Source organism: Paramisgurnus dabryanus, chromosome 8 (assembly GCF_030506205.2).
Source record: "Paramisgurnus dabryanus chromosome 8, PD_genome_1.1, whole genome shotgun sequence".
NCBI classification, from domain to species: Eukaryota; Metazoa; Chordata; class Actinopteri; order Cypriniformes; family Cobitidae; genus Paramisgurnus; species Paramisgurnus dabryanus.
In genome coordinates, this window is record NC_133344.1 from 43,555,038 (window position 1) to 43,578,342 (window position 23,305).

A 23,305-nucleotide genomic window follows, 5' to 3' on the forward strand; every position below is an offset into this window, starting at 1 on the left:
TAGCCTTGTAAAATCATGTTCATATTCCTTACTGGGTTAAAACATGTAGCCAACTTTTATCAAGATTTTATCAATATTTAAGATATTAAGTTATATTAACATTCCCTTGATAAACATTTTTGCAAAAATTCTAAATTAATGTTTGTGGAAATCATTTAATTATCAATCAATTAATTATTTATGACTTCCACAAGCTATTGCAGTTTGATACAGTTAATGCATAGGCTAAGTTTATCTAGCCTATGTCAACAGCCCTTTGGCTGTTTATCAACAGCCATTTCAACAAGCTATAATAACAAAATATTAAATATTCTGACATAAAATACAATAAAGAAATGCAATGATAAGTTGTTTGTTACTTTCCTGACAAAGTATTATTCCAGTGATATTATTCATTAATATTATTCACTCTTTCAGCCCCCTATTTATTACATTGTATCAGGGCTCCAGACTAACGTTTTTCACTAGGAGCACAGTGGCCCCCAACTGAAAATTAAGGGGCATACAATGTAAATCAACATGCTAACCAAATATTCACATTTCTATGCAATGTGCTGTTTCAAATTCAGTGTCACATCACAAAAAAAAAGGGTCAAATTTACTGGTCGCACACTGGATGTAAAAATCAGTGGCACACTCTCAAATTTTTGTGGCAAAATGACACCATTTGGGAGCAGTCTGGAGCCCTGTGTATGCAAAGAGTGAGTGATTGTTGTTATTAAAACAACATTTTATAAATGTTATTTTATTTATAAAAAATTAAAATCGGTTCGGCATATTGTTTACCTGGTGTATTCCAGAAAGCAGGTATGTGACTTACCCAGGTAAGTTTGGGATAGGTAAGTGGATAACCTCTGCTTTTGGTTCCAAAAACAGAGGTAACTTTCGGGTTATGTAAGTAACCATAGCAACTGACTATTATAGAATCATAAGAATAAATGTGTGTGTAAATACATTGTCATTATTGAGACAGAGATCTTAACATGTGTTACCTAAGTGACAATGTGGCAATGTTACAGAAAATGGATATAAGAAATAGAAACACATGATGCCAATCCTGTGCTAAATAATAATAATTAATGAGTGACAAAAGTTACCCTGCAGTCTCTGATAGGCATGTTCATTTAACCTGACCCACAGAATGACACAGGCGAAGCACAGACTTCATTAGGTGAAACACCATTGAAACACAGACATGGCAGAGTGGTCAGAGATTTCCTATTATCAGTAAGATGCACATACATAATGAAATAAAATTATAAATATATATTTCATAGTATTATTTTTATTTCTTAAACATGCACTTCGGATCCTAAGCCATCTTTGATCTGTAGTTGGACTTTCTCTAATTCACCTTTTTCCTTCTTAAAAAATGGGCCTTTGCAGCTTGTTTCCTTAGCTATCATTTTTGAGCCAAAGGGAAATTGAGATATTTGGATATTTTAAATGATACAGGACATATAACATATAGAACATGTTTCTATTGGCACTAATGTAACATTTACATTCTCCAATTTTGTCACAGCACATCCTAATCATCCAATGCAAATTAATGATTATTCCTAGTGTAAGGACTGTAGGGAAGCTTTACAATTAAAAGAGGTTGCATTAATTTATCAGCTATCAGTAAATGTTAAAAAGGATGGTGATACATTGTCATTCAATTGAAAGTCCAAAACTAAACCGGGTCACCGAAAGGAGCGGAAGTAAAATAAGTACAATATAGTGAAAATTGTCATAGTGCATTTTATGTATACACATTACAATCGTATCTTTAAAAAAAAAAACTGTAAGCCTTATGACAGATTTATGCACTTTTTATGCCACAAAAGATATTCATAATGAGTACATATTTTTATAATCATATATAAAATCTATGATTATTTTTACAGGCTTTTAAATATGTGTATTTTCATTGAGACACATGTAATATTGTACTTATATGGGGTAAAATAGGTTTTTATTAATTAATTTTATCTGTTTTGTAATCAAGCACTTCTAAATCAATCATAAAACATAAATTTTGCCCGAAAGTATAGGTTTATGATGTTATTTCTCATCTAAAAACGTTTACGTTCTCTGACATTTCCATTGTGACTCGTGAAATCTGTGATCCATTGACAATGCCTTATGTAGTTACCATAAGCGCGTTAACTCTGAGTTACTTTCAGCGGGTTGATTGAACTAACTCGTAAACTGTGTTTTGCAACCGACCTACCAAGAGTAAGCAAGTTTTGGGTTAATCAACCCAGAGTTCAGGGTTAATCTGATGGCAAGTTAACCCTGCTTTCTGGAATACACACCAGGCGCATAAGCAGCAAAATATTTGGTATCAGCATTGATTATAAAAAATCAGTATCAGCCGCAGTATCAGAGCAGTTGTAGCCTAATATTTAGAGAGTAGGACTTGTAACCTGGTTCAAATCTCCCAGCTGACAGGTTGCAAATGAGGTGCAGTGATAGCATCCACTGCTCCAGGTGTGCGCTTACTACTCAGTGAGAAAGGTTAAATGTAGATGTCACATTTTGAGTATGGAAATCCTTGACAATCCTGTGCCTTCTACTTCAATATGCTGCCATTTTTAATTTCCGTTCTAAAATGTGTTTGTTTGGATTCAGTTACATTAATAAACCTAAAATATTTAAATTATTCTCTAAGAAACACATCATTTCACTTCAATGGTTAATAAATGGTTTCTGGAGTTACTGTAAAACTTCGAATAATAGCCCGGGCTTTTATTTTCCCAAACCTATCGTCACACCAGCCGTCTAAAAGAGACAGGCTTTTAAAATAATTGTTCCAGCATGACAGCAGGAGGTTACCACATATTACGTTTTATTTATAATTTGAAAGTGTTTAACAAATTAGTTTGTGTAAGAATAACAGTATTAAAGTTATTGGCAGCATAAATAAAGCATACGAGGATATGCTTTTTTATTGGTTATTGCGTGAAATCTTACCCAGATACAACAGTGCTATTTTCTGATTGGCTCGCTCGACTAGAACTCCAGGGGAGACGGGCTTGATAGAGAGAGCAGAGCGGCCAGATACATTTTGGGCACTGCAGTGTATTAAATATGAAAAATAGTGTTTCCGCGTGAGAAATACAATGTGTGGCGGGCTATTAATAGCGGCCTCAAAACACTACCGGCCCACCCGGAAAAGTCCCGACTCTCCCGATTGCCACTTTGCTACTGTCATCATCGCTGCAATCCTGACTACGAACCTTGTTGTGTTGTCATAGTGATGAGTAACGGAACGACTGCGTCTGTCACGTGACATCTACCGGTAATCAAAACTTTAGCGTATGCAATCTGCACCATAGAACTGGCTTAAAAAGACGATCTGATGGGTTTTAGAAGATTAAATGCAACCCGAAACTAAAAAACAGAACAGGCCTTTATTTGAGACAAGCGTTTATTTACCCAAACCTGTCGTCACACCAGGCGTCTAAAAGAGACAGGCGTCTATTTGGGACTAGGCTATTATTTGAAGTTTTACGGTATTTGGATAATATGGATGGTTATGCATTTTGGAGCATGGTAAGGACAATGTGATAGCATATTTGCATAAAAAGAGTTGTGTTAAACTATAGAAAGAATATCATTTGCAAAAGGGGAAGTAAATGGGGACAGCATTTTCATATTTGGGTGAACTTTACGGTTCTCACAAGGCTTTGGAAAACACAGCAATTTACATATCATCTGATCTTCAAAAGTCAATTACAGCATTACATAGCACAAACAAACACAACATATACAATATGAATAAAATTAGTAAAATGTTGACTTCACTTCAGTTTAACTCTTGAGAGCCCAGAGGCTAAACTCAGTTTTTAATATTAATCAACTGATGAAGCTTGAGCAACATTAGGTTGAGAACGTTGCAATGAAAAAATGAAGGAAAAAACAATAGATGACAAACAACTGGAAAAGAATAATGAAAGTATAAATAATTTCTGGTTATTAAAGTTTAGCCAGAGACTTCTCCAACGCATCAATATCTGCATCTCCATCTTCTCCTTTATCTCCACAGGCGCTGCATTCAATAAACTCCACCCGATTGGGCAACTGAGAGAACTCAAAATCTTTACCCTTCTTCCCCAAATAGGCCGAACCCCCCATCCCAACAGCATCATCCTGAGAGGAGAGAGCTGCAGATCGAGTTACTCTCAATGTGTTCCTGTGAGAAAAAAAATAAAACATTTGACAATTAAGCTCAGTTTAGATAAGATACAAGAATGATTTACACAAGAGGAGATATAAGCCAAAGGGCTGAGTATTAACTCATATGATTTCAAATTTGTGCCAAATGCCATTTTTATTTATTTATTACTCAATGCCATTCTAGTGTTTGTGGCTATATTCATGAAAGAACCACAGTTAATTTACACACAAGACAGGGTTTCTGGTGTTTTATAGGAAATTTTAGACTTTAACCATTTCCCTGTCAGCTTTTTTTTAAGTTGCTTTGCCAGCATTTTTTGTGATTTTCACAAAAGTTTCACAAAATGCATTCCAGAATGCATTTCATACAATATGAAATAAAAGAACAGACCCTCTGTTTTCAAATAAACAAAAAAGCGTCTGTCACTGCATCGAAGGGGGCCGTCTATTTCTAACACAGGTGCTTATTCGCTCTCACCTTCGGCGCTGCCTATAGTCGACTCAAAGATGGCGGCCATGCCCTCTCGGGCGGCGGTGGAAGGGCTTGAGTGGACTCAACCTCCCCCACCCGAACCATCCAGCCTTGACGACTGGTATTTTGGAATTGCTCGGGCGTCTCAACCCTTACCTCCTGCACTTTTCTTCCCGGAGGTGCATGATAAGCTGACCCGGTCTTGGAGAACCCAGTTCTCCTTTTGTGACCGACCCTTTCAGCAACACCCCTTTACCTCTCTCAATTGCAGTGCAGCTAAAGGGTATGATGGCGTCTCGACAGTTGAGTGGTTGGTTGTACACAGGGTGGCCAGCCACCCCTGCCACCTGGACGGATAGCCCTGCCCTTCCGTAGCGGGCTTATAAGCAGTCGTTGCACTAACGGCATCTGGGTATTGGGCTTGTGGGGAGGCGGCCTCTGCACTTCATGCAACGGCGTTGCTGCAGGTACATCAGGCTAAGGTGCTAATGGATCTGCACAAGAGAGGTCACGACTCAGCTGTCTTTTTAGACCTTTGTGCAGTCACTGACCTGGCGCTCCATGCGACCAAGGTCACCACACAGGCTGTTGATTGTGCAATGTCCACATGAGCTTCGCCCACGGGGAGTTTGGGTACTTCGTTTCAGAGTCCCAACAACCCTGCCCCCATCAGCGGAATGCCTGTATTCGTGTAGCCACAGCGCACACAACGGCGATCACCAGCACGAAAGGGCTGAATCCATAGGGAAGTTTTCTTATTCCTGTTGAATTAACATCTGAAACCCCTCTCAAAGAATTCACATCTACCCCTGAGAAAACCACTCCATGATGTGGGGTCACCCCTACCTCACTTCCTCTCCATCTCCCACTCTTCTCATTCTCTCAGGACAAACTGTATATGGAATGCTACATACACAAAGTATCTGAAACTGGTCTTGTTTGATGTCACATTAAGTATTTCAATGTAAGCGGTACAATTTGGTTCATTAAAGGGGACATATGAGATTTTTTAAAGATGTAAACTAAATCTAAATCTAAGTCTGAGCAAAAGTGTGCCGTTTTGGGTGCACATTTTCTAGGTTGATAGAAGCACTGGGGACACAATTAAAGCACTTAAACATGCAAAAAGTCAGATTTTCATAATATGTCCCCTTTAAAATAACAACAGAATTCAATGTTAAAGTGTAACAATACATTAAGCAAACTTCACTAAGTGTTGATAGGCACCTCCACTCTTAGGCATAATCCAATCACCCACTGTATGCAAATTAAGGACAGCCATGTGTTCACAGCAACCGATCAGTAACAAATTTCATTATGCTTTGTTCTCTCTGGATATTTAAGGAAAAGTTTGTAAATGTTTCGGGGGGAATTTCTAGATTCAGAAAGAAACCCCCATTTTGCTGTCTTGACACAGCTTCATGTATTATTTTATTTTATTTTAAGGAATCTGTAACCAGATCTTCATCGTTTTACCAGGTATGCAATGGTTTTTCATTTGATTGTTTTGTAACGTGTCAGGACCCATGCATACTCGTAAGCACACATTAGACTTAATTCTGTCACTCGGACTCAATATTAATGACATCGAAATATCACCACAGAGCGATGCCGTTTCAGACCATTCCCTTGTGTTATACACAATACTTCTAGATAGGACCGCTCAGTCTACAACATGCTACAGATTAGCCAGAACAATAATTTCCACCACTAAAGATAGCTTTAGCACAAAGATAGCACTCTTCCAGACCTGTCTCAAATGAAACATGTAGCAGATAACCGTGAAGATCTGGATATTATAATAGAAAATCTGAACAACGTTTGCTCTAGCACGATGGATGCCATTGCTCCCATTCGAAAAAAGAGAATCAAAGAAAAAATGCCAGCTCCATGGTATGACCATCATACTGCAGCCCTTAAAAAAGTAGCTAGAAAAATGGAAAGAAACTACCAAAACACAAAGTTAGAGGTATGGCGTTCAGCATGGAAAGAGAGTGTTCAACACTACAGACAGGCTATTAAGACCGCCAGATCTACCCATCTCAGTACGCTTATTAAAGAAAATCATAACAACCCTTGTTTCCTCTTTAGCACAGTTGCGAAACTGACTAGAAACAAAGAACAAACAGAAACCAATAGTAAACTCCAACACAATAGTAACGACTTCATGAACTTCTTTACTAACAAAATGATATTTATTAGGGAAAACATAGAAACTACGCAAGCAGCCACCACTCTACCCAATAGTACATTTACCACTAGATTATCATACGAACATCTTGAGTCATTTAAACCTACTACAATAGAAGAGCTCTCTAAATTAGTAACGTCATCTAAATCATCGTCCTGTATATTAGACCACGTTCCCACAAAATTACTAAAAGAGGTATTTTTATGTAGTGTCCGACACGGTACTAAATATCTTTAACTCATCGCTAGAATTAGGATACGTTCCAACAGCTTTCAAACTATCAGTTATTAACCGCTCATTAAAAAACCAAACTTGACCAGGGAGATCTTAATAACTTAAGACCAATCTCAAATCTACCTTTTCTTTCTAAATTATTAGAAAATGTAGTGGCAAGCCAGCTACGCACATTCATAGCGAATAATAATACATATGAAAAGTTCCAATCAGGATTCAGGCCCCACCATAGCACAGAAACAGCGCTGCTTAGAGTTACAAATGACCTCCAATTAACATCCGATCGTATCTAACCAATCGATATCACTCTGTTTATGTAAATGGGGAAGAGTCCTATCACTCCCCCGTTAACTCTTTCACCGCCATTGACGAGATATCTCGTCAATTAAGAGAAAACGCTTCCCCGCCAATGACGAGATTTTCCGTCTTCCCGCAATACCGCTATTATCCACCAGGTGGACAAAAAAACAGTTTCATCTACCTTCAGTGGTTCTTTTGTAATCAGCTTTTGAATATGGGTAAGTTTCTGCAAAAACACCACATTTTGAGCAAAAAGCAGAGATAATTCAATTTTTGTGACTGACTTTTCATAGAGATCCCATTCAGAGCGATCTTTAAAACAGACACGGACATGCAGCCGCTTGCCACATGGTGGATAATAGCAGTATTGCGGAAAGACGGAAAATCTCATCATTGGCGGGGAAGTGTTTGACAAGAAGCGTTTTCTCTAAATTGACGAGAGAGCACCGCCAGTGACTGGATTGTTAAAAAAAAAGAGTTTTAAAATAAAAGAAAGAGTTAAAAAAATAAAACAGAGTTCATGTGGGATCTCAGTACCAAACAGATATTGCATGTCGGAGGTAAGAAATATTTGGTTTAACGTCTTTACAAATAGTTAACTCTTTCCCCACCAATGATGAGTTTAAGGCAATCTATATTTCCGCTATAATCCACTAGGTGGCGGGCTTACCCAACTTATAAAACACTGGAGTATTCACTGATATCATCTGATCTCTAACAAACATCCTTATATTTACCTTTTGCACATTTTATTTATGTTAAAAAGCTCTTTCTACAGTAGCTTTTTCTAATAGTATTTTTCTAAATCTTTTTGCACATTTTATTTATGAGCTATTTCTAGCTCAAGCTTATCCAAAAACTTATAAAAGGATTTATTATTTTTCACAAAGTTGTCTGTTGATTGCTGAATATAAAACCCCTTCAATATAGGAGTCGTCGAATCTTATTAGAGTAATAAATTAGAGTACCGGGCACCTCTTTTGGGTCACTTCAAGCACTGCTTAAAACCCACCCATATTTGAAAGGTGATGAATAAAAATGGGATGAAACTATTTTATTTGAAAGCAGAGGGATCAGCATTAAACTTTTGTGAAAATCATAAAAAATGTGGGTGCTGGCTGGCATCGTAAAAAAATCCGCTGGCGTTAAAGAAGTCCGCTAAATGCTCCACTATTTGTTAAAATGGATAGAACTGTATAACTGTCATACATATTATTTCTGTTATTTAACATGTTTGTTTAATTTGTTAAGTCTTTTCGTGAATATTGAGTGTTGATGTTAACGAGGAACTAAAGTTCGTTTGCGTTGCACACGGACATTTTTGAGGTGCAACAGGAAAAAGGTTTATGCTCTGGTGAGAAGAAGTTATTTCTCTGCTCGTGTATTAAAGAGTTACGTGTACTACAAGATTTACTCGTATTTTGAGCAAATAACTAAAGATGTTTTTTCTTTTTGTGTTTTAAGCAAAGGATTAAAGAAGATGCGTTTCATTTTTTGTGTTTTGAACGGGTTTTTCAAGAACTCATTCCCTCTTGGTTATATGCAGCCAGCGAGGTATGTGTATATTACGTTTGTATTCGCCAAGTGTATTTGTATTTATGTTTTATAGCATATGTGAACGTGTTTGTCTTTTACATTGTCATACTGTAGTTTGACGGTGGTTTTCATTGCCGGTTAATGTGATGACGGAGAAATGGATGACAAGGCAATAAATCCATCAGTAATCAGAACAACGGTGTCGTTTATTTCCTGGAGGGAGTGATAGTCAAACTCGGATCTGCGTCAACGTTCCCGAACCTGCTCGTCCCCGGCACAGATACAGATAAGCCCACGTTTACCGTTAAGGATCTGCAGTTCATCAGTGTTTCATTAAGACGTCCATAAGTCAGACACTTAAGTTTGTGTTCTGAAAAGTGACAATAAGTTTGAACACTACAAGGGACTGTGTAACCTTAATTATAATTGTGGTTTAAATTGTACAAGGGAAATTTATTGATATAGTCTATTGAAGAAAGATAGAAAGTGATTTCTTTTTTTTTTGTACATTTAAGCAAACCAATATCTTTCACTTTTTTGAAGTTTATTTATTATTATAAGTTATTATTTTCAAAGAATGTTTACCTTTATGCAATATTACGTAACCTTTACAATGTTTACTTAATTGAGGGGTTGAACTAAAAGCAATTGACATAATTTAATTTGATTGTTCAGAAAAAAGAAAAGAAAAAAGGGCAGTTTAACTACACAGCTAATTTTAAGTGTGTTCAGGCTATTTCCCAGATAATGTAAGATGTCTCAAACGAGTGAAAGGGAACAAGTGTCAGGGAATGCTACCATTGTACAACAAGCAGTACAGCCTGCAGAACCTCGTAGAAGTGAAAGAGATCGAACATTAACAGAAAAAGGAAGGGAATTTCAGAAGGAAAAGTGAAAGTATTAATACTTCGCTTTGACAGTATTTATGAATGCTGGAAGGTTTTGACAAAGGTGGCTAAAAAAATCTGTAATCAAACAAGATCCCAGTGATATCCTTCAAGAACACATTAAAGGTATTCAAAGAGAAAAATCAGAGATGAACAGTGTTTATGATGAATATCGAAAAATTGACACCCCATCTCATGACATGAGGCGCAAGTTGGACAGATGTCCATCCACCACCAGAATTGTAATACAGAATGCTCAATCTCAAATGCAAGGAAAGGAGGAAGAGATTATATGGCCTGATGCTTCATCTGTATTTGCTTCTTTAACCTCCAGTGTTTCATTTCAGAGCAATAATTCTAAGTCCATTCACTCTGCTGTATCCTCATCAAAAAGACAAGAAGCTGCTGCTGAATATGCACATACACAGGCTGTATTGAAGATTATGAGTGAGCAAGAAAGCCACCAAGCAGAACTACAGAGACTTGAAGCTGAGGATAAGTTAATAGTTGCAGACCAAGAAGCAGCTGCATCAACTTGCCGCCTTCAAAGAGAAAAGGAAGAAATTGAGCACAAAATAGAAAAAGAGAGACAAGAGGCTGCTCTGTTAAAGAGACAGCATGAAGAAAATGCTGCAAGAAAAAGGTCAGTTGAAAATTTGAAAAGAGAGCTTGAGCGTTTGGAAGAGCTAAAGAAGCTTAACGCAGCCAAAGCAAAGCTTCAAGTGTACGATGCAAATGAGTTCTATCCAACCCAAGACTTTGTACCACAAAACTCTGAAGGTGAGCTACCTACAGATATGCAGATAATCTGTCAAGTGAGTACTGCTGATCAGCATCATCCACCACCGCTCCGAGATGAGACTCCAAGAAGTGAACTTCAAAATGCGATGCGAGAGCTGGTGAAGGTCTTAGCTGAAGCTATGACAGCAAACAGGCTACCCATTCCAGAGCCTTCAATATTTAGTGGAGATCCACTCAAGTTTAATCATTGGAAATCATCATTTCAGACACTTATAGAGAAAAAGAATATTCCAACCTCAGAGAAAGTCTTCTTCCTTCAAAAATATGTGGGAGGAGCTGCTAGAGAAGCCCTAGGTCATCATTTTCTGGTTGGTTCAGAAGATTCATACAGTGCAGCATGGGACCTGCTCAATGAAAGATATGGCCAACCCTTTGTAATTGCCAAGGCTTTTTGAGACAAACTACATACATGGCCAAAAATAGCTCCAAGAGAGAGTGCTGAGTTGAGAAAATTTGTGGACCTTTTACGCAGTTGTGAAAGTGCTATGTCTAACAATGACAGTCTCCACATTCTTAATGATGGAGTTGAGAATCAAAAACTTACTGCTAAGTTACCTGACTGGTTAAGCTCCAGATGGAACCGAAAGGCCACACAATATCAACTTGAACACAGAAGGTTCCCAAACTTCAGTTATTTTGTGGCATTCCTTTCAATGGAGGCTAGCATCGCTTGCAACCCCATTACATCTTTTCATGCATTACGGCAAGGTGAATCTGATAAAGCAAAGATCAGGAGCCAGAACGTTATGACCTCCAAGAACCAAACCAGGAAGGTGCCAAGATCTTCACGACAAACACCATTAAGAGGAAAATAGACACGTGTGTTTTGCAAAAAACCAGGACACAGCTTACACAAATGCTATAAATTAAGAGAGAAGCCAGTTGCTGACCGCATAAAATTTATGCAAAGTGAAAAGCTGTGCTTCGGCTGTTTGAGCCCTGGTCACCAGTCTAAAAGCTGCAGTAACTGGATGGTCATGCTCAAAGAGGCACCCCACATGCTTGCACGAAGAACGTTCAAAAGGGGACCAAGACCCAAAGAAGGAAAAATCTAAGGAAAGAACTCAAACACAAGATGTCACAAAGGAAACAACTTCTAACAGAGTTGTGCAAGATACTACCAGTGCACAGACGTCAGCAATAGTGCCTGTCTACGTGTCAACGCCAAGTGATCCAGACAAGGAAGTTCTCGTCTATGCTCTGTTAGATTCACAGAGTGACTCTTCATTCATTCTTGGTGAAGTGGCAGATGTTCTTGATACAAACACTGAACAAGTGAAGTTAAAACTATCTACAATGTCATCAAAAGGGACAATCATTCACTGTAAAAGACTTAACAGCTTACAAATAAGGGGCTTATTTTCCTCTAAGAAGTTAACAGTGCCAACAGTTTACACACGTGACTTTATCCCTGCTAATCGCACACACATGCCTGAGACGGCAAAGGCATGGCCTCACTTGGGAGCATCTTGCTGACCACATTGCGCCTCGAAAGGATTGCAAAATTGGTCTGTTGGTTGGATACAATTGCCCACAAGCTTTAATGCCACGAGAAGTCGTTTGTGGAGAGGAAAGCCAGCCATTTGCTCAGAAGACCGACTTAGGATGGAGTTATGGTGACCCAGGAGAACACTACCGCGATGCAATTGGAGTAAGTCATCGCATCATCGTAAAACAAGTCATGCCTGAAGTGAATGCAATGGTCAAGCTTAAAGGAGAAGTCCACTATGTTTGCAATACGAAGGTCAGTGAAATGGTCACTCCAGATGACATAATTAAGATGTTAGAATCTGATTTCAGTGAGAGTGTTGGAGACGAGACAACCTTTTCTCAAGAAGACCTACACTTCATCAGGGCTCGAAATTGCGACCATTTTGGTCGCATATGCGACCGAAATTTAACCTGTGCGACTGTTAAATATATTTGGGAGCATTTGTGCGACTGCCCATTTTGTTGTGGTACGACTTTATTTATATGCTGTGTGCTGTACTGTCCTGGGATCAGTGTTTTCTCCAACGTTACATCACCAATCAAATTTCACCATTAAGTTCTTGCGTTTAATGAAGACCGCAGATTGGCTAAAATGAGTGTAAACAATTCCTTGTCGCCGTGCTGTTACGTTGCTACGCAGAGCGCGAAAATTTTTAAAAACAACCACAAGCATGAAGAGAACATTGAAAGATTTCTTTTGTAAGCCGACTACCACCACTACTGTAATTGATGGCGACGATGCAGAATCATGTGGGATTGCACCACCGGAAAAAAAAGCTTACTTGTTTCGCAGAGAGTGGCTTAAAGACTTCGAGTGGCTCCGTTATGAGAAGGGCTCGATGTACTGTGTTCACTGCAAATCCTGTGGACCGGAGGTTGCAGGTAAAACGGCGTTCGCCGTGGAGTCCACACATTTTAAGCGCGAGACCTTGTCTAAACACGGCCAAAGTGCCAAACACAAGAAGTGCCGTGACAAATGTGTGGGAAAGAGTTCAGCATCGAGTTCAATTGTTGATGCTTTTGAACGACAGGATGCTGCCAGCCGTTCCGCTTTGCTGGCAGAGTTGAAAATAAAATTTAACACCGCCTATACGATTGCCAAAGAAGAGCTAGCCTTCACTAAATTTAAACCGATGTTGCAGCTCCTGAAAAAGAACGGCGTTGAGATCAACATGACATACGCAAATGACAGGTCATGTGCCAACATCATTGGCGTAATAGCGGACACCCTCCAGGAGAACACCGCAGTTCAAGTGTCGTCATCGCAATACGTTGCATTCATTATTGATGGAGACACGGACATATCCGTCAAAGAATGTTTAATAGTGTATGTGCGCATTCTGCTTGATGGACATCCGAGAAACATCCTTGTAGGGCATGTTGAGTTGGAACACGCCAATGCTGATGGTAAGAATGTTTTTGTTTTGAATGTTTTAGTTTTAAAAAACATTGCCTATTTAGTAGTAATAGCATGCTGGCAAAGCAGTTATCTATATCTATATATATGTAATATATATATTACATAAGGTCACTTTTGTAATGTCACAAATAATCATGTGTTTTATTTGTTTACTAGATTTTCTATTTTAATCATAATAATGTCATCTGTAATTGTTAAATTATTATTTCTGCTATACTATTTAAACAGCATTTGGATATTATTTTAGGAATCTATGCAGCCACCAAGTCAGCATTTGCTGGTCTTGGTGAGTCATGCCAGGACTGGCTCCAGAAGACTGTGGCGATGGGAGCTGATGGAGCAGCTGTGAATTTTGGAAGGAAGGGAGGAGTATCAGCAAAACTTCAAGAAGAGGCAGGAAAGCACATTATCCCATTTCACTGCATGCCTCATAGGTAAGCTGGTGATACCCATTAATGCACACATAAGACTAACATTTTTTGAGTAGCAAACTATAATTTCAGATTTTTTAATATTATAGATTGGAGCTTGCTCTGCTATCTGCCCAAAAGGATTCACCTTGGGTAAGCAATGTATACAACCTGCTCAACTTAATCTGGAAGACTTATCACTACAGCTCTAAATCCAGAAGAGAGTTAAAGTGCCTTGGAGTCGAACTGGATGTGTCTGTAAACAATCCAAGTGGAGTCAAGGGAACAAGATGGTTGCCACATGTATCCAGGGCATTGGATGTGCTTCTGAAGCAAGGGAAGAAGGAGGGGACTCTGGAAGATGCTGGGCAGTACACTGCTGTATATACTCATATGGAACACCTTGCTGCATCATCAGCTAACGCTGATATAGCTGGCAGAGCAAAGCATGTTAGTGTAAACTAAGTATAGACATGCTTTTGAAATTTTCATTTAATACTTTACCTGCTTAGTGCTTATAAAAACCCTGTTTTCTATGCTTTTGCTGTGCTTGTTATGCAGGTCAAGGAGACTATGGAGGATGGCTCATTCCTGGCATTTTGCCATTTCTTGGCAGATTTATTTTCTGCCATCAGTAAATACAGCCTATTACTACAGAGAAATGATGTGATCCTCCCACAGGTAAGCTTTACCTGGTCAAAGAATATATCATATATTTTCTTAAGTTTTAAGTGTTAAGAGTACAATAAAGTTGATTAATAGAATCACACCAACAGGCAGTCAGCAGCTTAAGGAACCTTATTCTAAACATTGAGGCAATGGCTGTGAGGCCATCTCCAAGTGGCAGGCTGGCTTCCTTCCATGCAGCTATGAAGAGGCAAAGAGATGCTAGGGAGGAAGAGCAGGATCAGGAAATGCAGCCTCGTTTTTTTTTCCGGGTACATTGATTATAATACTGAGCAAGAGTACAGGAAAGCCTTAAAGACTATTTAAATATTAATGAATGTCTAGTGAGAGAAAGATGTGACATTTACTTTGAGATTCTGTGTATATGTGTATGCTTTGTTCATTTTCAATCATTAAGGGAGTGCCTTTGAGGAAAGGAGAGGTAGAGAACATGGCTAAGGATGGACCCATCAGTCAAACTGCGCCCAAACTGAAAAGGCAGATCGAAACCACTGTTACTGCAACAGTTAAACAGCTCAGTCTTCGCTTCAGCAGCTTACTCAGTATGTTTTGATCAGGGTGGCTAACATATGAAAATTAAATACAGTATTTTAAGACGTAAGTAACATTAGATCGTTATGATGCCGTGTTTGAAAGTAAGCAGTCTGCCAAATTGTAAGTCTAAAGGTGAACGAATAGCAAAGTAATGGCTTGTGAAAAAGGGAGTTGACTCTGAATTACTATTAATATGACATACTAGTGTTTTTACACATTGTATGTACAAAAACTTGCTGTTGGACACTCCATAAACCAAAGTAGGAGCTCAAAAATCAAATGTTACTTAATAATCTGCACTGAAAGCTAATGGTCATTTACTAAACTTATTTTACTTTTCATTTAACACTTTATTAACTCTTTCCCCACCATTGACAAGTTATCTTGTCAATTAAGAGAAAATTATGAGTTTTTAATGGAAATCCATATTTCCGCTATTATCCACTTAGGTGGCCCTATTACACAGTTTAAAAAACAGTATTCACTCAGTTAAAAACCTACCCGTGCTTGACAGGTGATAAAAAGAACAAAAGAGGAAAGGATAAAACAGTTTTTTTTTTTTAAAGCAAAGGGTCTGTTATTTCATTTGATGTATTGTATGTTTATATATTCAAAGAAGAACATTTTCTGGAAGGCATTAAACTTTTGTGAAAATCATGAAAAATGCTGGTGCTTGATGGGAAACAGTTAATTAAAACAAAATGGAATTATTAAATCTTTATAAAATCTTTTATGACTTCTTCAGGTCAGGCAGAACATGTAACAGACACTGCAGCAACCAAAGCTGTCCAGTGTTTCCAGGTGTTTAACCATGATTCTTGGCCGGAAACTTTGGAGGAGTTGGTTGATTATGGAATTGAGGAGGTGCACTATTTGTTGGACCATTTTCAATCTGTACTGGAAAGGTAATTCATAGTTATAATTTAATCTTAATAAAGTTTGTTTTAAGTCTGAAAATTTAAGAACCACCAGTAAAAGTTGGATGGTATTTAATTAAGGAATGGCTGTGACTGTGCCCTGGCTAAAGAGGAGTTTCAGGCATTGAAAACTCTAGTGTTCATGTCCTTCAAAGACAAGAGCTACCATGGGCTATGGGAAATCCTTCTGACCAAGGAACCCTATTGCTTGGATTTACAGGTAGGCTATGTATTATATTATGATACAGTTGCCACTGACTACTTCTAACCTGATAATGAAATATAAGTTATTTTTGTTTCAGAACATCCTTCATCTGGTGAAGATCATGTTGGTCCTTCCTGTGTCCTCAGCACAATGTGAAAGAGGGTTCTCAGTCCAGAAAAGGATAAAATCAGACGTCAGGTCTTCATTAAATCCAAGCACTGTAGAAGATCTGATCCGAATCAGTGTTGAGGGTCCTTCTTTGGAGGCATTTGATGCCTCAGCCGCAGTAAAGAGATGGATGGAAGAGGGACAAAGAGCCAGAAGACCAAATTTCAAATCCTGGCCACAGGATGCTTAAAGCCCATTGATTGCGTTTTATTTTTAATAAAATTAATGAATTAACATATACATTGTAGTTGTGGTGCTTCTTTATTTTTGGATGTGTGCGCCTAAATTTTTGCTGGTGCTCCTAACTCTTTAAAGTTGGGAGCACCAGTGCTACCAAATAAAAAAAGTTAATTTTGAGCCCTGCTTCATGGCTAAATTGAAAGACGGAATCAGACAGAATCAAGACGGACATTTTGAAATGCCCCTAACTTTAAAACAAGATACACCAAATCTACCAAATAATAAATCATGTGCTGTTCAACGCCTAATGTCCTTGGAACGAAGACTTAGGAGAGACCAGCAATACTGCACTGACTACCTGGGGTTTATGAAAGACATCATTGCTCGGGGCTATGCAGAAAAGGTCCCTGAAAAAGAGCTTCAAAATCAACCAGTCTGGTATATTCCCCATCATGGCGTATACCACCCCCAAAAGCCTGGGAAGATACGAGTGGTCTTTGATTGCTCAGCAAGGTTCCAAGAAATGTCACTGAATGACCAACTTCTTACTGGTCCAGAGCTTACAAACACCTTGGTGGGAGTCCTTTGATTGCCATCATGTGTGACGTGGAACAAATGTTTCACCAGTTCCATGTAAGGCCTGAGCACCAAGACTACCTCAGGTTCTTATGGTGGGAGAACGGTGATCTAGACTCTCCACCCTCAATTTTTCGGATGAAGGTCCACCTATTTGGGGCAGCCTCCTCACCTGGATGTGCCAATTTTGGACTTAAACATCTAGCCGCTCAAGGTCAGGATAAATTTAACCCAAGCACCGTTAAGTTCATCCAAAGGAATTTTTATGTTGACGATGGATTGGTGTGTGCAACATCTAATGCTGAAGCAATCCAACTGATTAAGAAAGCAAGAGACCTTTGCAGCACAGGCAAGCTAAGACTACACAAATTTGTCTCCAACAGCAAGGAGGTATTGAAATCAATACCGAAGGATGAGTGTGCTGAAAGTGTCAAAGACATGGATATGGCTTTGGGAGAGCCACTCATAGAAAGAGCTCTTGGCATTCAATGGTGTGTGTCCTCTGATGACTTCCAGTTCAGAGGGACCATCAAGGAACACCCAAATACCAGAAGAGGAGTACTTTCTACAGTAGCTTCCATCTACGATCCATTGGGGTTCGTAGCGCCCTTTATTCTACGTGGAAAGCAGATCCTACAACAACTCTGTCGAGACAAAGTAACTTGGGATGAGGAGCTCCCACTAGAGCTAAGAACACAATGGGAAATCTGGCTACAAGATCTTCAAAACATATCTAATGTAAGGATCAAAAGATGTTATATCCCAGATAGCTTCAAAGATGTCAAGCAGCACGAAGTTCACCACTTCTCCGATGCAAGTGTCACCGGTTATGGGGAATGTACTTACCTCAGAGCAGTCGATGTCAAGGGAGATGTTCACTGCACACTAGTCATGGGAAAAGCACGGGTTGCTCCTACCAAAGTAACCACAATGCCACAACTTGAATTGACGGCAGCAGTTGTAGCAGCAAAAACGAGTGTTATGCTCAAAAATGAACTTGAAATAGAGAGTCTTCAAGAATATTTTTGGACTGACTCAAGGGTCGTCCTCGGCTACATAAACAATGATGCCAGACGGTTTCATGTGTTTGTAGCGAACAGAATCCAAAGAATCAAGTCCACTACAGATCCTGCACAATGGCACTTTGTAAGGTCTGAAGATAATCCTGCGGATCACGCGTCGAGAGGTCTCTCTGCAGATCAGCTTTTTGCTTCAAATTGGTTCACTGGCCCAGATTTTTTATGGGAAAGAGATCTACCCAGAGGAGATGTTATGGTGGGAGAAGTCTATGATGATGATCCTGAACTTAGAAAGGCCCTGGTGCTCACCACCAAGTTGAAGGAGGAGGTCATTGTTAGACCGCTTAACAAAGTTCTCTGACTGGAAAAGAGCTGTGAAGGCTATCGCTTTTCTAAAGCGTCATGCTAAGCAGATCAAGGGCATCAAAGAGAAAGTAAGTGGATCTACAAGTATTGAGGAAAGAAAGGAAGCAGAGCTGTTTATAATCAAGTTGGTTCAGAGGGAAGCATTCAGCAGTGAAATCAGAAGTATAAATTCAATTCAATTCAATTTTATTTATATAGCGCTTTTCACAAAAGTCAATTGTTTCAAAGCAGCTTTACATAAATAGAATCAGTGAAAAGCACAGAAAAAAAGATGCAGCAGTGCAGTTGCCTCACATATTCACAAGTGCACAACATGCAGAAGGTACAGAAGGAGCACACAAGATCCAAAAATGGCAGATTTGCCAGAAGAAAGAATGGAAATGACACCTCCTTTCACATATTGTGGCATAGACTGCTTTGGACCGTTCTATGTGAAGGAAGCAAGGAAAGAACTAAAGAAGTATGGTCTTATTTTCACCTGTATGTTCTCTAGAGCCATACATATTGAAATGCTTGATGACCTCACTACAGATGCTTTTATCAATGCATTGCGTGGATTCATCGCATACGCGGCCATGTGAGACAGTTGAGATGTGATCAAGGCACTAACTTCGTAGGTGCAAGAGGAGAGTTTATGAAGGCAATGAAGGATTTGGATCATGAACAGTTAAAGTGCCCGTATTATGAAAAACTCACTTTTTCTGGGTTTTGGGGTGTTATTTTGTGTCTCTGATGCTCCCACACGCATACAAACTTGGAAAAAAATCCATCCATGCTGTTTTGAGTGAGATACAGGTTTCTGAATGTCCTCTGCCTTGAGTCTCAGATTGCGGGAGTTAAAACTCAGCTCCGTTGTGACGTAACAAAAAGTTTCATTCAGTTTGAATTTTCCCGCCCACCACCCCACTCGCAGGTCTCCACCCACCAGGTAGCTAGAGAGCATAGAGCAGTCACTTGAATGAGACCCTCTGTGCTGTTATCATCTCTCACGGAAATAACAGCACTATTTGGATATTATGGATTATACTCCCGCCTACTTTTAAAAACAAAGTTTTAACGCGTGATTATTGGAACCCGGAGTATCTTATATACAGTGTGTTATGACGCAAACAGTCCTCAGATTGTAGGCGATAAGACCTTCATGGGAAATCTGATGTAAACAACAGACTATGTATCTATATTTCACGGATTATAAGCATTTGTGGACAAAAATGGTAATTGGATGTATTTTATTGGACTTTCATGGATCATTCACACATCTGAAACAGACTGGATTCGATTCGCGATCTTTGTATATCAACAAAAAAAGGTAAGAAGTCACGTTATATTTTGCATGTTGTCATCTTCTGTCACAAAATACTACATTTATGATGCTAGAGCTAAAAGCTTTTTGCCAAACTAACCGAGACCGTACGCCCCGGCTTTTCTGACGAGGTGAGCCCTTTAATAACTTTACGGTCCGCATAGATATATACACGGTCCGGACCTCCCGCTAGCTCCTAGCAATTAGCATGCGGTCCACAAGCAGTATACATCCCCCGCCAGGTCTTAATTTCTGTAATTTGCGAAAATAATGTGTTTGAAAATGTTTATAACGGGAATATGTTAGTATTGTCCAGGGAAAATGAGTTTATTGTTGAGACTGCTACATCACAATTTATGCTGGAATCTTTGTGTGTCATGATGAGTTTGACACACCGAGACCGGGCCTTACAGCCCCGGCTTTTCTGACGATGCTAACCCCCGAGCCTCTTAAAACTTTACGGTCCGGACCTCCCGCTAGCTTCTAGCAATTAGCACGCGGTCCACAAGCAGTATACATCCCCCGCCGGGTCTTAATTTATGTAATTTGCGAAAATAATGTGTTTGAAAATGTTTTATAATGGGAATATGTTAGCATTGTCCAGGGAAAACGAGTTTGTTGTTGTGACTGCTAACGTAACATCACAATTTACTCAGGAATCATTGTGTGACATGAGTTTCTTCTCCTGTAGTGTACTTATTAGTGATACTTTTCTGTATGATTTGTCTGTTGGCAACATAAACCGTTAATAATAATATATAAAATAATAACACAGTATGGTCTGTACTGCTCACGAGACCACTGAGCATGCGCACGGGCACATGACGTTAGTAGTGGGGCGTGATCAAAGGAGCAGCAGCTCATAAATATGTAATGACTAGCTCAAAACGGCACAATCTGAAATGCCCTGAAACAGAGGCTACTAGAGATGGATAACAATCTTTTCCTACAAGCTATTTCGAGCAAACAACTTTTGAAACATGCTTCATGGAACTCATACACCTATATAACTTGTGGAAAAGCAGTCATAAGATGGGCACTTTAAAGGAATATGGATGCGAGTTCATAATGAACTTCCCATCATCAAGCCATATGGGAGGCGTATGGGAGAGGCAAATAAGGACGATCAGAAGTGTCTTGACCGTAATCCTTGAACAGTCTGCTAAACGACTCGACAGTGCCTCACTCAGAACCTTTCTGTATGAAGTAATGGCTATTATAAATAGCAGACCTCTGACAATCGAGCATTTGAATGACCCAACAAGCCTTGAACCTCTCACGCCCAATCACATTCTCATGATGAAGTCAAACATATTATTCCCACCTCCTGGTGAGTTTGTGAGTCCAGATCTATACTTGCGCAAGAGATGGTGCCAGGTGCAGTTCTTGGCGAACGAATTTTGGACAAGGTGGAAGAAGGAGTATCTCCTTAATCTTCAGCAAAGGCAAATGTGGCAGAAAGAAAAAAGAAATACAAAGGTTAATGACATTGTCATCCTGCAGGAGGACAGTTCTCCACGTAACCAATGGAGATTGGCAAGGGTGACAGAGGTGTATCCGAGCACTGATGGAATAGTTCGAAAGGTGAAATTGTTGATTAGTGACTCGACCTTAGACAGCCAGGGAAGACGCATTACCAAGCCAAGATAATAGCCTTGATAGGCCTGTACAAAAGACAGTTGTATTGATTGAAGCAGAGTAAAGGTTATGGTTGCCATTTCATAAATACAGTATTTTATGTTACTGTAAGTATTATGAGCATACTTTATGGTTGAAATTAAAGTGTGAAAGGGTTTAAATTGTAAGGTGAAATGACACAATAGTCATTTGGTGGGAGTATAACTGTCATACATATTATTTCTGATTTTTAACATGTTTGTTAATTTGTTAAGTCTTTTCATGAATATTGAGGGTTGATGTTAACGAGGAACTAAAGTTTGTTTGCGTTGCACATGGACATTTTTGAGGTGCAACAGGAAAAAGGTTTACATTCTGGTGAGAAGTTATTTCTCTGCTCGTGTATTAAAGAGTTACGTGTACTACAAGATTTACTTGTATTTTGAGCAAATAACTAAAGATGTTTTTAAAGTTTTTTCTTTTTGTGTTTTAAGCAAAGGATTAAAGAAGATGTGTTTCATTTTTGTGTTTTGAACGGGTATTTCAAGAACTCATTCCCTCTTGGTTATATGCAGCCAGCGAGGTATGTGTATATTACGTTTGTATTCGCCAAGTGTATTTTTATTTATGTTTTATAGCATATGTGAACGTGTTTGTCTTTTACATTGTCATACTGTAGTTTGACGGTGGTTTTCATTGCCGGTTAATGTGATGACGGAGAAATGGATGACAAGGCAATAAATCCATCCGTAATCAGAACAACGGTGTTGTTTATTTCCTGGAGGGAGTGATAAACTGCATGGAAATATATGCAGTAAATATTTTCCATACTTCTGTTTGTTTCCATCACACAATGATTTTGACCTATTACAACATTTGCTAAATATTTATAATTCTTGATTCACAGACACTATCTTTGAGGTTCTTTGGAAAGAGATGCTAACTGAGATTAAGGCAATCCACTTTATTAGCGTGCTGGCAGAAACAAAAACAACACTGTATAAAATGTAATAACACTGTTTTAGTAATATGGGTTAATTAGCCAACTTGCAACAAGATTTCATTTAAGAATGATCTTTTTTGCAGTTTTTGTGCTGAAATATCTGAGACCATAGCCCTGACAGGCTAATGATGAATACAATTTGTAAAATTATCTTTGACTTTTGAATTATTGTTTTTAATATGTGACACAAAAATATTTTTTGGTGGGGCCAGTGAAAATTTTGGCAGGGCAAGTGAAAACCTGAACCACTGGGCCAGTAGATTTTTATTTGCGTTGAGCCCTGCTGATGCTCGGCTTTCTCAGCGGAAATTGCACCTGCCTCTTGTTAAATGATTATGCGGCTGTCCCGGCGGATGCAAATACCTGCATGCAAATTTCAGTAGCATTTTAGTAGTTTGTCAAAGTAGATTTGACCCGCAAAGCGCGTCACCAATTCGTTGGTCACAATGTGACATCTCAGTTTCCATCCTTCAGGGAACGAGGGTTACATACATAACAGACGTTTTATCACCTCTAAAATATGGGTAGGTTTCTTAAAAATACCACATTTTAAGCAAAAAGCTGAAAAAAAATAGCATTTTTGTAAATAACTTTTATTAGAGATCAGATTCAAAGCGATCATCAAAACATGCACAGAGTTTTCTATTTTTTTTTTTAATTAGTTGATGCTTCAGTTTTTTATAAGGTAGGTTAGGGTTGTGCCGATAGACGATAGTATCGTGTATCGACGATCTTCAGACATATCGCCAATGGCAGGCTTTCATGGCAATAGTCATGACGATAGTTGGCGAATGGTTATTCAGTGTTTCCCATAGATCTGA

At 38.9% G+C, this 23,305-nt stretch overlaps 2 protein-coding genes across 5 annotated transcripts in view; one reads left to right on the top strand and one right to left on the bottom strand.

Moving 5' to 3' along the window:
* Positions 1–2,564: 2,564 nt before the first annotated feature.
* srprb (SRP receptor subunit beta) overlaps positions 2,565–23,305 on the bottom strand; it is a 29,978-nt gene continuing 9,237 nt past the window's right edge. The window contains exon 7 of the mRNA XM_065271184.2: positions 2,565–4,183. Within this exon, the coding sequence (XP_065127256.1) occupies positions 3,967–4,183 (217 nt within the window). The 3' untranslated portion in view covers positions 2,565–3,966. The remainder of the gene's footprint in view (positions 4,184–23,305) is intronic.
* On the top strand, positions 4,192–22,220 carry LOC135752839 (zinc finger protein 862-like). 4 transcript variants are annotated; one of them, XM_073815634.1, is made up of 6 exons: positions 4,192–13,933; positions 14,020–14,359; positions 14,471–14,590; positions 15,876–16,035; positions 16,129–16,267; positions 16,350–22,220. In XM_073815634.1, exon 6 carries the CDS (start codon positions 17,198–17,200, stop codon positions 18,554–18,556), a length of 1,359 nt encoding a protein of 452 aa, XP_073671735.1. In that variant the 5' UTR covers positions 4,192–13,933; positions 14,020–14,359; positions 14,471–14,590; positions 15,876–16,035; positions 16,129–16,267; positions 16,350–17,197; the 3' UTR covers positions 18,557–22,220. The 4 variants fall into 4 exon arrangements, 2 of the variants coding, with proteins under 2 accessions (XP_073671735.1, XP_065127279.1); XR_012337233.1 differs by having other exon boundaries at positions 7,748–13,933; XR_012337232.1 differs by lacking the exons at positions 15,876–16,035; positions 16,129–16,267; positions 16,350–22,220 and adding an exon at positions 14,994–15,800.

Coding starts and splice junctions, on each gene's coding strand:
- LOC135752839 (XM_073815634.1), top strand. CDS start 17,198: ATGTGTGACGTGGAACAAATGTTTCACCAGTTCCATGTAAGGCCTGAG.